At 42.5% G+C, this 16,043-nt stretch overlaps 1 protein-coding gene across 2 annotated transcripts; it reads right to left on the bottom strand.

Moving 5' to 3' along the window:
* Window positions 1-1,103: 1,103 nt before the first annotated feature.
* On the bottom strand, window positions 1,104-10,544 carry pla2g12b (phospholipase A2, group XIIB). Of its 2 annotated transcripts, none has more exons than XM_020535448.2 (4): window positions 10,246-10,544; window positions 7,119-7,207; window positions 2,576-2,741; window positions 1,104-1,410 (listed from the first exon to the last, which is right to left on the bottom strand). In XM_020535448.2, the coding sequence occupies exons 1-4, from the start codon at window positions 10,466-10,468 to the stop codon at window positions 1,292-1,294; spliced, it is 597 nt and encodes a 198-aa protein (XP_020391037.1). In that variant the 5' UTR covers window positions 10,469-10,544; the 3' UTR covers window positions 1,104-1,291. The 2 variants fall into 2 exon arrangements, with proteins under 2 accessions (XP_020391037.1, XP_020391038.1); XM_020535449.2 differs by having other exon boundaries at window positions 7,131-7,207.
* Between the last annotated feature and the right edge of the window lie 5,499 nt (window positions 10,545-16,043).

The following is a 16,043-nucleotide window of genomic DNA, read 5'->3' as shown; positions in this document are numbered from 1 at the left end:
CTGTATTACAAGAGCGTCCCATTAAAAACATTCAGGAAAGTGTAATAGTGAAACACAGCTGAGTTTTGATACTGAAATCAGGATATTAAACCTTGTCACCTCCCCACCAAAAGTTGCTAAATTTCTCCAAGTACTTTATTTTGACTTGGGAACAGCTTACTTCTGTGGCCGTACACTGTTAAAACACACCTTGTGCACAAATGGCCTGTTTCTCCATTGGACAGTAATCAGTATCTATCTGTGGTGAAGGTGCTGTATCCCAGGGCTACCAGTGTGACAGCAGCCACTAGGGAAGTGGTACATTTATCATCCTCCTGTCTACCATGTCCATCACGAGTGTAACAGTGCGTCCTGGAAACAGGGACTGAAGATACAGTGCCAGCATCGACAGTTCTCATGGTAAATCAGGCCATATGTTCTTGAATTCACTTCCTGAACCCTCTCCCCTCCTTTAAGAAGGTCCTTGGAGAACTTATCACTTTGGTCATATGAGACCTCCCTATTTTGCTCAGCATTCAGTTTACTTTGATATTGCTCACGTGCTTCAACTCAGAACACTTCATGAAGTTAAAAAGGTTAGACAAATGAAAGTAGTTGTTGTTACATTGCCTGGTGGGAAAGGAAGGGGTGGTGACAACATTCCCTTAGGTGGGGGGATGACTCCCTGAGGTGAATGACTATTGATTTATCCTCATGCACCATTTCCCAACATCAGGCTTGGCATCAAGTCCAGTTACACTGACAGTCACTTCTGAGATAAACCCAGACATTACTGTAGCTATTATCCAATCCCGACAGGTTGGCACAAATAGATAACAAAGAGCACACTCTTAGGATGGCATGTGACACAAATACGGAGGAAGAAATTAACATTTGAAAGGGAGGGAAGAATGTGCATGCAAAATATCAAGATATTCTGTGATCACATTGGTCTCCAAAATTGCTCCAAAATATTTGGCAGTTGGTAGTCATTGTTTCTCATGAATTGATATAAAATTATGATAAATTATAAACTTAGCACAAAGATGAAGGACCAAATGGCCTCCTTCTGCACTGCCTTATTCTATGGAAAGAGCCTGAAATAAATAAGTTACAGTACCAGCTGGTAGCTCCAGTGTTGTATGTACAAGTATCAGTGAAGACAGTTACAACATATATACATGGAAAGGAATGCGATATGTATATGTCATCACAGAGCAGGAGAGGTCTTCTGGTGTTATGGAGAGTCGCATTGTATACACACACACACCCATGCACACACACACATACACAAATTGTGCGACCTTTATCTTCAAAGCTCGTCTCTTTCCTCCTCATTGCACACGCAGGCTGATCTCTGACTGTTCATGAAAGGTTTACAACCCAATGTCCAGACAGCATTGAACATGGTATCTGCCACGGATTCACAAGCTGAAAGAAAGAACTTCCATTTAATTGAGATAGCCAGAACTGCAGATGCTGGAGTCATCTGCTCCTTTAATGCTGCCTGGCCTGCTGTGTTCCTCCAGTTCCACACTGTTATCTCTTACTTCCATTTAATTGATGCTTTCCCCCATGATGTCCCAAAGCACTTTATGTATTTTCATGATGCTATCACATTTGTAACATATCGGGACAGTGAACTGGTGCACAAGATTATTGTTATGAATTAGCCAATAAAAATCCTCAGAGTGAAGAGTTTTCCTCCTCATTTGCTGAGTTCAAGGTGTTTAATCTGTTACTTAGTCTGTACAGGGAGACACTAAATCAATGCTCATACCATGTGTCCTATCAGTGCCCTGACACCCCTGGGAATCCTGTTCAACTCACTTGAGGTATCGCAGTACCCTCTGAACCAACAGTCTCAACATTGAGCAACCCTCTGGCTTTATGGCAATAGGACATGGCTCTCCAACTCTGACAATTTAACGCTGGAGCCCTATCAGCTGCCAAAGGAAATCTCATTGTCTGTCTCACCACTCCAGTAACATTATTTGTTGACAAGAGTCCTACATTGAAATAATTTGGTGATGGCCAGGCCATGTGAGTTTTAACTATATTGATTGATAGATAAATGTTGACCAAGGCAATAGGCAGAACTCCCCAGCCCTTCTTCGTCCATGAGTGCAGGTGGGATCTTGGTTTACTCTCTGATCCAGAAAGATGGTGCTTCCAACTCCACCAGCACTACCCTGGACAGTCAGTCTGGATAATGTGCTAATTCTTTGGAGCAAGTCTTAAAAACTATGACCTGCTGACTTGGGACAGTGCTACTCATTAAGCCACAATGACCAATAGAACAAGGGATACAGAAATAAAAATAAAACACAAAACTGCAAACAACTGCTGGGATTCTAAAATACTAACAAAAAAATGTTCTAGTGAAAGCTTTAGGCTGAAAGTGTTATCTCTCCAGACACTGAGGAACCTGTTGTGTTTTTCGATTCTTTTCATGTTTTTGTTCCAAGAGCCATCCATTTTCTAACCATCTGGTCTTTAATGCTACATCCAATATGTCCCCTAAGCATCCTTGTGTCTTTAATCTAAATCTTAAGTATCTTAATGATGTTGCCATCTTTCTGATTAAAATACTGACCTTCGACCTTTGATACGAAGCCCAAACTTTTCTTGAGATCCGAGCAGATTCCATAGAGGCACCAACGGAATTTGGCATCACACCGGTACTTGTTGGCTCCACAAGTGTCATAGCAAAGGTCAAGCTGGTTACAACACTTTGTCATGGCTGGGATCCCTAAGTCGAGCTGAAATACAGATGGAAAGTAATTGCAGGGGCAGATTTCAAAGTCTGGAACCAGATTCTCCCCAGACTCCCAACAGCCCACAGAACTCAATAGTTTGTGAACGTGTCTGACACTTAGCAACGATGTGTTGTTGACCAACATCACTGTTCACTGCTCTTATCTCCCCCATTTTGATTTTGTCTCCTCCCTTTCTTCCCCTCCTTCCTTGATTTCTTTGTTATTGTCACACTGCCTTTGGCAGCCAGTGTTTGTGGTCATTTGTGAATTGTTTGGGTGTTTCTGAAATAAAAAGCTGGGTTATTTGGTTACATTTGTGCTAGGGTGAAGGAGTCATAGAGTGTGGAAAGAGACCCTTCGGTCCAACTAGTCCATACCGACTATGTCCCCAAACTAAACTAGTCTCACCTGCCTGCGCTTGGCCCATATCCTTCCAACCCTTTCCTATTCAAGAACTTATCCAAATGTCTTTTAAACTGTTATCACTGCATCTTCTTCTGGCAGTTTGTCACACACAAACCACTCTCTGTGTAAAAAAAGTACCCCAATATCCTTTTTAAATCTTTCTCCTGTCAACTTAGAAATATGCTTCCTAGTTTTGAATTCCCCCACTCAAGGGAAAAGACACTTGTCATTCACTTTATCTATGCCCTTCATGATTACATAAACCTCTAAAGTCACTAACAATAGCCTTGAAGCATTTAGGGATAGATACCATAGGGGTTGTGGTACATAATTGCCCCCCCTACAGCTGTGTTTTGATATAGCACCCAGAGATAGAAAGAACTGTTGATGCTGGAGTCAGAGCTAACACAGTGTGGAGTTGGAGGAACACAGCAGGTCAGGCAGCATCAGAGGAGCATAAACATTAACTTTTTTTATTCCTGTTATTGTCACACTGCTCCAGTGAGCACTGTTTGTAATTTGTTAATTGGATGTTTTGGTTAATTGGGATTTTGTGTTTATTTACCAGAAAAAGAGCTGGGTTTTCCCTCCTCCCCAATCCCTGTTTCTCCCTTTTGATAGTGGTTTTTATTAACATAACTTGGTGGACAGTTTTTGTCAGTTGTAATTGGTTTATTTGGTTAAAAAAAAGAGCTAGGTTCTTCCCCGATGGCATGTTGGCTTCTGGAAAGGGAGGAGGTCCAGAAGGGAAAGGTTGAACCTGATCTCTGTAATAAATTAAAGATTTACAATAAAACCCTTGTTAATCTCTGAAAGTCTTTTGCCACCTAATTAAAGGTATGGCTATTGGTCTATTAAACACATAGCTCTCCTTATGTCTTAGCTGGCCAGTCTGACCAAGGGCTTATAAAATTGACAGTTATTATTAAAACCAGGAGCTCTATCAAGTTTTCTGCATGCTTATAACCATCAAGCCATCATGACTAAACACAACTTCCAAATCCAAAATCTCCTGAATGGTTTTAACAAGGTGAAAATGGAAAGTATGTTTCCTCTTATGGGTGAGTTCAGAACTAGTGGACACTGTTTTAACACCAGGGTTCACCCCTTTCAGGATGGAGATGAGGAGATTTCATTTTTCTCCCAGGGTTGTGTAACTCTGCCTCAGAAAGTGGTGGAGTCAGGGTCATTGACTATGAGGTGGATAGATTCTTGTCAGGCAGGGAGGAATCAAAGTAGTAAATCAGGGTAAATAGGAAAGTGAAAGCTGAAACACAAACAGATCTTATGGTGGAGCAAGCCAGAGGGGCTGATTTGCCTACCTCTGCTCCTAATTTATATATTCACCATCCTCACTTGTACCCGATACCATGTAATCTCCAGTCAGATTAGCGGAGATGTGGAGCTGACCAGGCCATAATGGATACAAACAACACACGTCTATTTATTGTTGATAAAAGGTCATCAATTCTTAACTGTTTCCCTTGCCATCTATGCTGGCTGAATTCTTCAAAATCTCCAATGTTTCCTGCTTCTAATTACACATTTATTTTGTACTGCAGCAAAAAAAACATATTTTGTCAACGCTTTTATCTTGCATTCATCAGGACAATTTGCAAGAACAAAGGGAAAACAGTCCTTTTATATTGTATGGGGAGAGTGCTGATTATAAAATGGACTTTGATTGGTAGAGGTGTTGCCATGGAGAGTGCACTAGTTAGGCGATAACTGACAGTTAATTACCAAGCTTTAGTCAAATTTAAACAAGCTAGTTAACTTCGACAGGTCATGGCATTTACATTTGTAGTTCACAGGAATTCTCCTTACGGGTGCAAGATGGAAAGTTTCAACACGAAGTGTCTTTCTTTTTTTAAGCCATATCCAAATTCTATATGACCAAACAATTATTTATTCTGCAGTTTGTTCCATGATAAACGTAAAATGAAAATATTCACTTGAGGGCAGTCTGGTGCCGTGGACAGAGTCAAGCATCTAATACTGAAAATAATGCCTCCATCATGACTCTATCATCAAGAACTCATATTCTCTAGCTCCCAGTGCTGTATAAGATGCAACATGAAGTAATCCTCTACATTAATGTTAGTGGTAAACCAGATACATTCAGGTCACCATTCTGACTAAAAGTGTGAAAAGCACAGTTGTTGGTATCATTACATTTAGCTCACAATTGGTGACTTCACGCTGATAATAACCTTAATTTCTGATGGGCCTAATTCTCCTCAACTTGATGGAACTCAGTAGAGAGGGCCTTACCAACCTCCTTCCTCTGCTGCAATGGAACAGGACAGCACCCCTTCAAAGTTAGAGCTAATCTGTGCAGGAGTGAAATTAGGAAGCACTTTTTCACACAAAGGAGATTTGCAAGCGCCCTCCAGAAGCAAATGGGATAGAACATAGAACATTGAACATAGATCAGTACAGCACAGTACAGGCCCTTCAGCTCACGATGTTGGGCCAAACTTTTACCCTAAACCTAAGGTCTATCTAACCTCCACCCCTACATTATACTATCATCCATATGCCTATCTAACAGCCACTTAAATGCCCCTAATGAGGCCGACTCCACTACCCTCTCTGACAATGCATTCTATGCCCCTACCACTCTCTGAGTAGAGAACCTACCTCTGACATCTCCCCTACCTCCACCCACTTTAAAACTATGCCCTCTCATAATAGCTACCTCCACCCTAGGAAAAAGTCTCCGGCTGTCCACTCTATCTATACCTCTGATCATCTTGTACACCTCTATGTAGAGGTACACATTGATGTAGAGGATTACTTCATGTTGCATCTTATACAGCACTGGGAGCCAGAGATGTTGGTCTTTTGAAACTTTCAGCACTGAGATTAGCAGTTTTGAACGAGGTAAGGTCATTCAGGGGTTATGGCTCATAGGTGGAGTTAAGGTGCAGATCCAATCATGATCAAACAGGCTTGAGAGGGTGGATTGTCTCTCCTTGTTCCCACGTAACTAATATTTAACTCAGGAAATCAATACTGGATAGTGGCATCAACACAGCCTCCTGACTGCCATCAGAAAATCTGAATCGTTTCATCATGTCTTACTATTATTTTGAAAATTGTGTTCTAAAGTGGATGAAAGTTTTTCAGTGTGTAGGATGCATCTATTGATAGGACCATTGGGTATATACGGCACATCCATTGATGGGACTGTTGGGTATATAGGACACATCTACTGATTGGGTGTAAAGGACACATTCATTGATGGGACTATTGGATGTATAGGATGCAGCTATTGATGGGACCATTGGGTGTACATGACATACTCATTGATGGGGCTATTGGATGTTTAGGACATATCCATTGATGGACAATAGACCATTGATGCTCTATACAATGACCATAGTAGTTTGGGCTGCATACTCTAATTTCTGTCTGGCATTAGTGCATGCCACAAAGAAGAAATGATCTATACATTTTTCTGAAGAAGGGTCTAGACCCGAAACGTCAGCTTTCCTGCTCCTCTGATGCTGCTTGGCCTGCTGTGTTCATCCAGCTCTACACCTTGTTGTCTCAGATTCTCCAGCATCGGCAGTTCCCGCTATCTCTATATAAATATAGTCCTTGATACTCCAAAATGCTTCACAGTCAAAGATGTACTTTTGCAGTGTAGTCATTGTTGCAATATAGAAAACACGGTAGTTAATTTGCAGACAGCAAGCCCCCGCTTACAGCACAAAATAGCCAGATAATCTGATTAAATCAATTATAAAGATCCATAAACAGGGGATTAAGGTCTCTGCTCTCCCTTGAATAGTACCATGGAATCTGTGCATTTTGCACTTGAGAGGTTAGATCGAACACGTCATTGAATGTGAAGTGCAGCACTCCCTCAGTTCTGGCACTGCAGTTCCAGTCTAGATGGTGTGCCAGCATAAAGTTATCATTGAAAAGTGTCGAGTATAAAATAGAATCTGAGGTTGTTATACATACAGTGTCTGGTACCTTGAGTCCAAGGAAAGAGGAGCTACAGCCATTGGGCTCTGGAACTTTATAGTCGGGTCTCGGAAGAGGTGCCTTCCCTAGACAGAGAGAAAACATAGTGAATGGTACTGTTTATACAACAGGGAAATCTTTGCACCTTTATAGCCCAGTCTAAAATCCTCTAAGATCCATTTTACTTTCCTCCTAACTCAATATCTTACATTTATATAACACCTTTAAGTCAGTGAAATGCCCCAAATTTGTGCCAGCAGACAATATTGGATAACCAGGACGTGGGACAGGGCCCAATAACCAGACGTAGGGGCTCCAGCGGGCTCTCTGTGCCTGGACTAGGAACTGGAGTCCAGGGACAGGAACAATTGCAGGGCCCCTGATTTTTATCGCTGTCCCTGGTGACACCAGGTCACTTAAGGAAATTTTCAGACAGAAGACCAAAAGTGTGGTTAAAGAGTTAGATATTGTGCAACATCTTAAAGAATCCCAGAGAGAGAAAGAGAGAAGGAGAGTGGGTGGGGGGGTGGATTTTGGGGAAAGAACTTCAGGTATTAAGGTCCAGGCAGTTAAAGTTGTAGAAGCATGGCTGCCAATTGTAGAGCAATTATAATAATGGGGGATACACAAGAGTCCATCATGGGAGAAATCCCAGAGGTTTGCACAGCTGGAGATGGCCACAGAGATAGAGGGGGATGAGAGGCAGCTGAGGGATTTGAAATATAGGGAGAGATTTTAAAAATGTAAGTATTGTCAACAGGAGCTGATGTATGTCAGCAAGCATGAGGCTTTTTACTATTGTGGGAGTGTCTGGCTGTGCCCATGTTTATTATCCACCTCTTGTTGCCTTGAGATCGTCATCTTCTTTAAAGTGTCATGGGGTGTTTAACATTCACCTGAATCACTGGAAGAGGCAGACAAAGACCTGACTTAACTTCATGTCTGAGGGGCAGTGCCACTAAAAATGAAGATTCCCTCTGTACTGCAGAGCCCACACTGACATACGCACATGAATCAAACACTGTTTTTATTTATTTGTTTGTACATGGGATGAGGTGCGGCTCTGTTCCAGGGAGATCCCTGCCCAATGACACTGAAGGAACGGTGATATATTTCCAAGTCAGAATGGTGAGGGGAACTTGCAGGGGGTGGTGTTCCCATGTATCTGCTGCCCTTGTCCTTATAAATGGTAGAAGTCCCAGATTTGGAAAGTCCTTTATTCTTGTGTAAGATGTTGGTGTTGCTGGCAAGGCTGGTATTTATTGTCCATCCCTAAAATACCCTTGAACTGATTAGCTCTGTAGGCCATTTCAGAGGGCAGGTAAGATTCAACCACATTGCTATTGGCCTGGAGTCACAGATGGGCCAGATTTCCTGCCCTAAAAAAAATATTAATAAACCAAATACGTTGATACAACAACATAGTTGTCATTGGATAAGCTTTTAGTCATTTGTCCAGACATTTCCGTGTTTAGCTCAGTTTTTTGAACAGCTTTTAATTCCGGATTTGTTGCATTCAAATTTCACCATCTTCCACGGTGGAATTTAAACCTAAGTCCTGAGAACATTAACCTTGGGCTCTAGATTACTAGACCAGTGACATTACCACTACATCATCACCACCCCTGGTACTGTCAAACGAGCCTTGGTGAATTACTGATACATATATCAGTAACTACATACATATCCAGTTCACTAACAGACAGACACACAGGACCACAGTTGTAAACATAAGTACTGAATTTATACAAAATGCAAACACTAGTCACCCTCACAAACATAAACTTCATTCCTTGGTTTCACCTTTGAAGAATATTACCCACTTCCAAAGTGATTTCTTGCTTTAATCAGATTCTACTCGTCATTTTGTAACATTTTCCAACTTCTGTTTGTTTTTTCTCACCCTTGGGTTCTTGAACCCTCAAACACAAATGAAATTCTTTTTAGGAGGGTTAATGATTAATCAAACACAAATCACAACATTTCAGGAAAAAGAAACAGAGTAATCCCAAACTGGAAAATGACTTGAAGAGATCACGGAGTTGCATTTGTTTGGGTCTCCGGTTTTTCTGTTCAATTATATTTTTCTAAAATCAGTCTCAGAGCAGTACAGGCACTCTTGCTGGTTGCTAGCTTTTTGCAATTTCTGTGTCTTTGTTTTATTTGGGCAGGCCCTTCTTCCCCACTTCTGTTTCTGGCTTTCAATCAGAGTTGCAGAGGTCTACAGCACAGAAAAATGTCCTTCAGCCCATCGCTTCTGTGCCAATCAACAATAACCATCTAACTATTCTAACTTCGTTTTCCAGCACTTGGCCTATAATCTTGTTTGCCTTGGCATGACAATTGCCCATCCAGATATTTTTTCAACATTTCTGGCTCTGCCACCCTTACAGGCAGGGAGTTTCAGATTCCCCCCAATGTCTGTGTGAAAATGTTTTTCCTCACATTCCTCTAAACCTCCTGCCCTTTACCTTCAATGTAACTCCCACACCCCTAGTCATTGATCTCTCCATCAAAAAGGGAACGGTTTCTTCCTGTCAACCCTGCCTATAGCCATCATAATTTTATACATCTCAATCATGTCTCATCTCAGTTTTAACTGCTGTAAGAAAAGCAAACCCAGTCTATCCAATCTCTCCTCATAACTGAAACTCTCTAGTCCAGACTGCATCCTGATGAATCTCCTCTGCACACTCTCCAGTGCAATCTCAGCCCTCCTATAATGTGGATTCCAGAACTGCACACAGTACTCTCGCTCTGGCCCAACCAACATTTTTTACGGTTGCAGAATCACCTCTCTGCTCTTAAACTCTGTGCCTCAACTAATAAAGGCAATTTCTGTGTCTTGTTTTACTTGGGCAGGCCCTTCTTCCTCACTTCCGTTTCTGGCTTTCCATCAGAGTTGCAGAGATCTACAGCACAGAAAAATATCCTTCAGCCCATCGCCTCTGTGCCAGTCAACAACAACTGTCTAACTATTCAAATTTCTAAAGTGTACTACATGCATTTTTAACCACTTCATCATCTTGCAAAGGCTGTCTAAATCCTCTCTCGTCCACCTTTTTCACCTGTCCAACGATATCCAGGCTAATGGTTACCCGATTCACTTGCCGATGACACTCACCATATCGGCACTTGTACTGACAGACTCCATTCCTGCCACCGAGCAACTCTAGGAATGAGTCAAAGTATCCGTTTATGGCTTCGAAGCTGTCTCGGATGGATCCAATGCCCCAGTCTGAGTCGGTGCTCGGGTCATCCTGGTCTGTGGCTGTGGTGTTGACGATTTCCTCGGAAAGCACTGTGGTTACGGTCAGGCACAGTACAATCACAGCCCCACCTCTCATGGTGAAGCAAAGCTAGTTAAACAAAGAGGTGGCAGAAGACTGAGGTAAAGCACCTCCAAAGCTCAGAACGTATGTCCCTCACCACAGCACCGGCTCTTTCTAATCACCGTCCCATTTGGACTTTTAACCTTCACCTTTTTATCTGAGATGAGCTCATTGCTATAATAGTCTAAAGGTCACTCTGAGTGGAGATTTGGCTGGAGTTCGGTCTCAACTTAGACACCTTGGCTAATTGCTTATGTGGCCCGTGTACTTTAAACACCTATAAGCAGTCCTCAGCCTCGTATCCAAATTCCTAAAATAATTACCTGCCAAGTAATGTGTTTCAATATCGGGTAAAGTTACTTCAATCTTCCGGAGCAGTGAACATTTTTTTCCATTCCTTCAAAGGAATGTGACAGCTTGCTGTGAAGGCCAGCACTTGTTGCCCATCTTTAATTGCCCCTTGAGGAGGTGGTGTTGAGCCAGTTTCTGGAAGCTCATGTAATCAAGGTCCACCCACTGTAGTGGTTTGTTACAGTGAGTCAACCTTATTGAAGTGGGTCTGGAGTCACTCATAGGCAAGACCGAATATAGACAACCAATTTCTGTTCCTGAAGGATATTAGTTAACCAAGTGGATTTTTACAATAATCCAGAAGTTTCAGAGTTATTGGTTTTTCCTACACTAATGAATTAGTTAAATTCCCCAGCTACTGTGGAAGGGTTGAACTCATGACTGTTCATATTTTCTATCCCCAAAGGGCATACTGAGGGCTTGAATTTCCGTTTTAACTACCTGGATGCAGTGGAACAGTGCCCAGCTGGTATCTCCAAAAACTGAGAGACTGGCAGAAGTTTAAAGCTTTTGTTTGCAAAAAAATAAGTTCTGGAGAAATTAGTTACAGGTTGTCAAGCAGCCCAATATGAACCCATAAAGTGGCAGGAGTGGAACTCACTTAAATTTTGATCCACAGATAAGAAATGTTCAATGCAGCTAATTATTCTTGGCTCAGGAGTCTGCAGACCGAAGCCTTAATTGATCCTGGGTGGATGTCAATTTCTGGGTATCCTAATAAACATATGTAAACGAGTGTTAATAAATCATCATCCCTGGGGGTGAGGTCTGTATAGGATAGGAAACCAACACAAAAAGTGAACAATCAAATATTGAATCACTGCAGCAGTGTGAATATTATCAAGGCAGTGTCTGTATTTGTAAATTAAGCTTTTCTTAAGTCAATGCCACAAGTAAAAAAGCGAAGCTGTCAACCACGTTATATACCCAATGAAAGCAATTGCTGGATGCCACATCAGTGCAGCCACATCCCATGTGATTGCTGGTTGATTCTAACTTTGAACTCAGTCCGTGATTAAGAGGACATGACAAGCAAAGTGCAAAGGTGTGCTGAAGTGCTGAGACTACAGTTTGTACGGAAAAGAAATGAATCAACACCTGTTGCCTTAGGAAGACTTGAATTAACAGATATTCAGGCTCTAAAAATAGAGTCACTTCTACTGCAGGCAGCTTGAACTCCTTGACTTGGGCCCACTTCACTCTCCCCATGTCGCAGTCTAAATGAAACAGCAAGGGTTGGACCTTGCTTTCTTACCTGTCTCTCCTGCCCAGCATTGTAGCAGAAACTAGATCCTAACCAATAATGGTTTGGTTGTTTAGAACTTAAAAACCGCTGAAAAGAGACATGAAGTCAACATTTTTTATTTTGTGCTCATCAGGACTGGGACACGCAAAAACAAACCCATTACATTTCAGATGCATGCAAGATGAAAATCTTTGACTTCTTTTTAATCCATTCATGGGATGTGGGCATTGCTGATTGTGTCAGTATATATTACCCATCCCTAGTTGCCCTGGAGAAGGCGGTGGTGAGCTGCCTTCTTGAACTGCTGCAGTCCATTTGGTGTAGGCAGTTCCAGGATTTTAACCCAGTGACAATGAAGGAATAGCGAAATGTTTCTGAGTCAGGATGGTGAGTAGCTTGGACAGGAACTTGCAGGGGTTGGTGTTCCCTTGTCTCTGCTGCCCGTGTCCTTCTAGATGGAAGTGATTGTGAGCTTGGAAGGTGCTGTATAAGGATCTTTGGCACATTTCTGCAGTGCATCTTGTAAATAGTACACACTGCTGCTACTGAGCGTCGGTGGTGGAGGGAGTGAATGCTTGTGGATGTGGTGCCAATCAAGCGGGCTGCTTTGTCCTGGATGGTGTCAAGTTTCTGGAGTGTTGTTGGAGCTGCACCCATCCGGGCAAGTGGAGAGTATCCCATCACACTCCTGACTTGTGCCTCATAGTTGGTGGACAGGCTTTAGGGAGTCAGGAGGTGAGTTATTTGCTGCAGGATTTTAGTCTCTGACCTGCTCTGGTACACATGACATTTAGTTCAGATTCTGGTCCATGGTAACAACTACGATGTTGTTAGTAAAAGTAATGTCACCAAATGTCAGAGGGTGGTGCTTAGATTCTTGTTGGAGGTGGTCATTGCCTCGTACTTGTGTAGTTCCAATGTTACTTGCCACTTTTCAGCCCAAGCCTAGATATTGTCCATGTCTTGCTGCATTTGAACACGGACTGCTTCAGGATCTGAGGAGTTGTAAATGGTGCTGAACATTATGCAATCATCAGCAAACATCCCCACTTCTGACCTTATGTTGGAAGGAAGATAATTGATGAAGCACCTGAAGATGGTTGGGTCTAGGACACTCCCCTGAGGAAGTGAGAGATTTCCTGGAAATAAGATAACTGGCCTCCAACAATCACAACTGTCTTCTCTTGTGCCAGATATGACTGCAACCAACAGAGAGGTTTTCCCTGATTCCTATCGACTCCAATTTTGCTCATGCTCCATGATGCCACATTCGGTCAAATGTGAACTTGAAGTCAAGGGTAGTTACTGTCACCATACCTCTGTATTCAGCTCTTTCATTCATGTATCAGCCAAGGCTATAATGAGGTCAGGAGCCGAGTGGCCTTGGCGCTACTGAAACTGAACATTAATGAAACATGGAGACATTATAAAATAGGAGCAGGAGTAGGCCATTTGGTCCTTCAAGCCTGCTCCATCATTCATTATGATCATGGCTAATCATCGAATTCAATACCTTGTTCCAGCTTCTCCCTCCTATCTCTTGAAACTTCAACCTCGAGTGCTACATCCAATTCCTCCTTGAAACCACAACGTTTTAGCTCTGACTGTTTTCTATGGTAGCAAATTCCACAGGCTCACTGCTCTATAGGTGAAAAAATATCTTATCCCAACTCCAACTGGTTTAACCTATATCCAGACATAACCTATAACACCAGACAGCATCATCTCACAGTAAGGGGTCACACATTTCAAGAGAGATGAGGAGGAATTTCTTGACTCAGAGGGTAGTGAATCTGTGCAATTCCTTACCTGAAAGGGCTATTGAGGCTGTGTCGTTAAGTAAGTTCAGAGCTGAAATAGATAGATTTTTAATCATTAAGGGAATCAAGGGTTATGGGGAAAAGATTGGAAAGTGGGGTTGAGGATTACCAGATCACACATGATCGCACTGAATGTTACAGCAGACTTGATGGGCCAAATGGCCTACTTCTGCTCCTAACTCTAGGGTCTTATGGCATTGATTTACACTATAACAAGGTTCAGTGTAAGGCCATTCAGTCTCTCAAGGCTGGTCTGCTATTCAATCAGTTCATTGCTGATCTGCTTGTAACCACAAATCCAGAGTGTTGCCTACCTCCAATAACCTTTCACCCACACGTCTAACAAGAATCTGTCTACTTCTGCCTCAAAAAATTTGTGAGGACTCTGCAATCATCATCTTTTCAAGACGAGAGCTCCAAGTCTCATGACTGAGGGAAAAAAAAATCATCTGTCTTAAGTATCTTAACCTCTAATTTCTTTGGAAGAAGAGTCACTGGACCTGAAATGTTAAGTCTGCTTTCTCTCCACAGATGCTGCCAGACCTGCTTAGTTTCTCCAGCAATTTCTGCTTTTGTTTCAGATTTCCAACATCTGCAGTTCTTTGGAGTTTTTTATTCACTAGTTCTAGGGTGGCATGGTGGCTTAGTGGTTAGCATTGCTGCCTCACAGTACCAGGGACTTGGGTTCAATCCCACCCTCGGGTGGCTATCTGTCTGGAGTTTGCATATTCTCCCCATGTCTACTTGGATTTTCTCCCACAGTCCAAAGGTATGCAGGGTGGGTGGATTGGCTGTGCTATAGTGCCCAGGGATGTTTGGGTTAGACATGGGGAAATGCAGGGGTAGGGGAATGAGTCAGGGTGGGATGCTCTTAAGAGGGCAATGTGGGCTGAATGGCCTATTCCCACACTGCAGGGATTCTACTGAAATAGACTCTCCTACAAGAATCTTCTCCGTATTCACCCAGTCAAGCCCCTCAGGATCTTACATGATTCAATTGTCCCTGTAAATACACTCTGAACTGCTTCCAATGCATTTACTGTCTTCCTTAGAGCCAATATGGTGCACAGTACTTCACATCTTGTCTCCCCAAAACTGATCTTTCCCTATTTTTGAGTTCAATCCTTTTTTTAAGCATTTCATCATCATCCCTGTGTGGAAACAGGCCCTTCGGCCCAACAAGTCCACACTGACACTCAGAGCATCCCACCCAGACCCATCCCCCTATAAACCACCTAATCTACACATCCCAAAAACTAAGGGCAATTTAGCATGGCCAATCCACCTAACCTGCACATCTTTGGATTGTGGGCAGAAACCGGAGGAAACCCATGCAGACATGGGGAGAATGTGCAAACTCCACACAGACAGTCACCCAAGGGTGGAATTGAACCCAGGTCACTGGTGTTGTGAGGCAGCAGTGCTAACCACTGAGCCACAGTGCCACCCCATCATTTTGTGATAAATGATTAAATCATATTAATTTCCTAAGACCTCGCTGAACTAGCAATTCCTATACTAGGACATCCAGATCCCTCTGTATCTCAGGGTTCTTAAATCTGTCACCAGTTGGATAATCCACTTCATTTTCATTTTTCCAACCATTATCCCCCTGTAGTCTCCATTTGCCACATTTTTGCCTACTCTCTTAACCTATCTCTATCTCTCTCTCTTTCTCTCTCTCTGTATTATCTATGCCCTAAGCTGGTTTAGTTCCAACCTTCTATCACAGTCTCTCTCACGTGACTCCTGAGTCACAGTTACATCACAGCATACCTCAGAGGCTTATCTACATATCCCACGCACACCATTCTCGCCCTACCCCATGGTGGATGGCCCAGCTTTGGGAAGTGCTGGCCAGCAAACATTGGCAATCTATAGTGTTTGACCAGAGGAATCTAGCGTATCCAATTCAAACCCTGCTTTTATGAGTTTTGAAGCTTTCTTAAACATGTTGAGGAGCTCAGCATTTCCTATCTAAACAGTATCTCTTGATAAGGACAGATTGAAAAGACCAGTCAACACTTTCAAACAAGAGATCAATGGAATTTGCACCGTGCTGTTTTCTGTTAATAGAAACGTACTATCACAGTGAACGCAGATGTCATTAAGCTAATATCAACAGCAACCTTGGAACTCAGCAGAGAATAATGCTGATTACTGGGTATGGGGC

The sequence above is a fragment of the Rhincodon typus genome, chromosome 34, assembly GCF_021869965.1.
Source record: "Rhincodon typus isolate 14 chromosome 34, sRhiTyp1.1, whole genome shotgun sequence".
In the NCBI taxonomy this organism is placed as follows: domain Eukaryota; kingdom Metazoa; phylum Chordata; class Chondrichthyes; order Orectolobiformes; family Rhincodontidae; genus Rhincodon; species Rhincodon typus.
This window is presented reverse-complemented; position numbering and strand designations above follow the sequence as displayed.

Excerpts from the sequence above, each read along its gene's own strand:
- pla2g12b (XM_020535448.2), bottom strand. The coding sequence starts at position 10,468 with ATGAGAGGTGGGGCTGTGATTGTACTGTGCCTGACCGTAACCACAGTG. Across the intron at positions 7,208-10,245 it reads TCAGTACAAGTGCCGATATG|GGAAGGCACCTCTTCCGAGA; the intron begins GTGAGTGTCATC and ends CTCTCTGTCTAG. Across the intron at positions 2,742-7,118 it reads GACTCAAGGTACCAGACACT|CTCGACTTAGGGATCCCAGC; the intron begins GTATGTATAACA and ends TCTGTATTTCAG.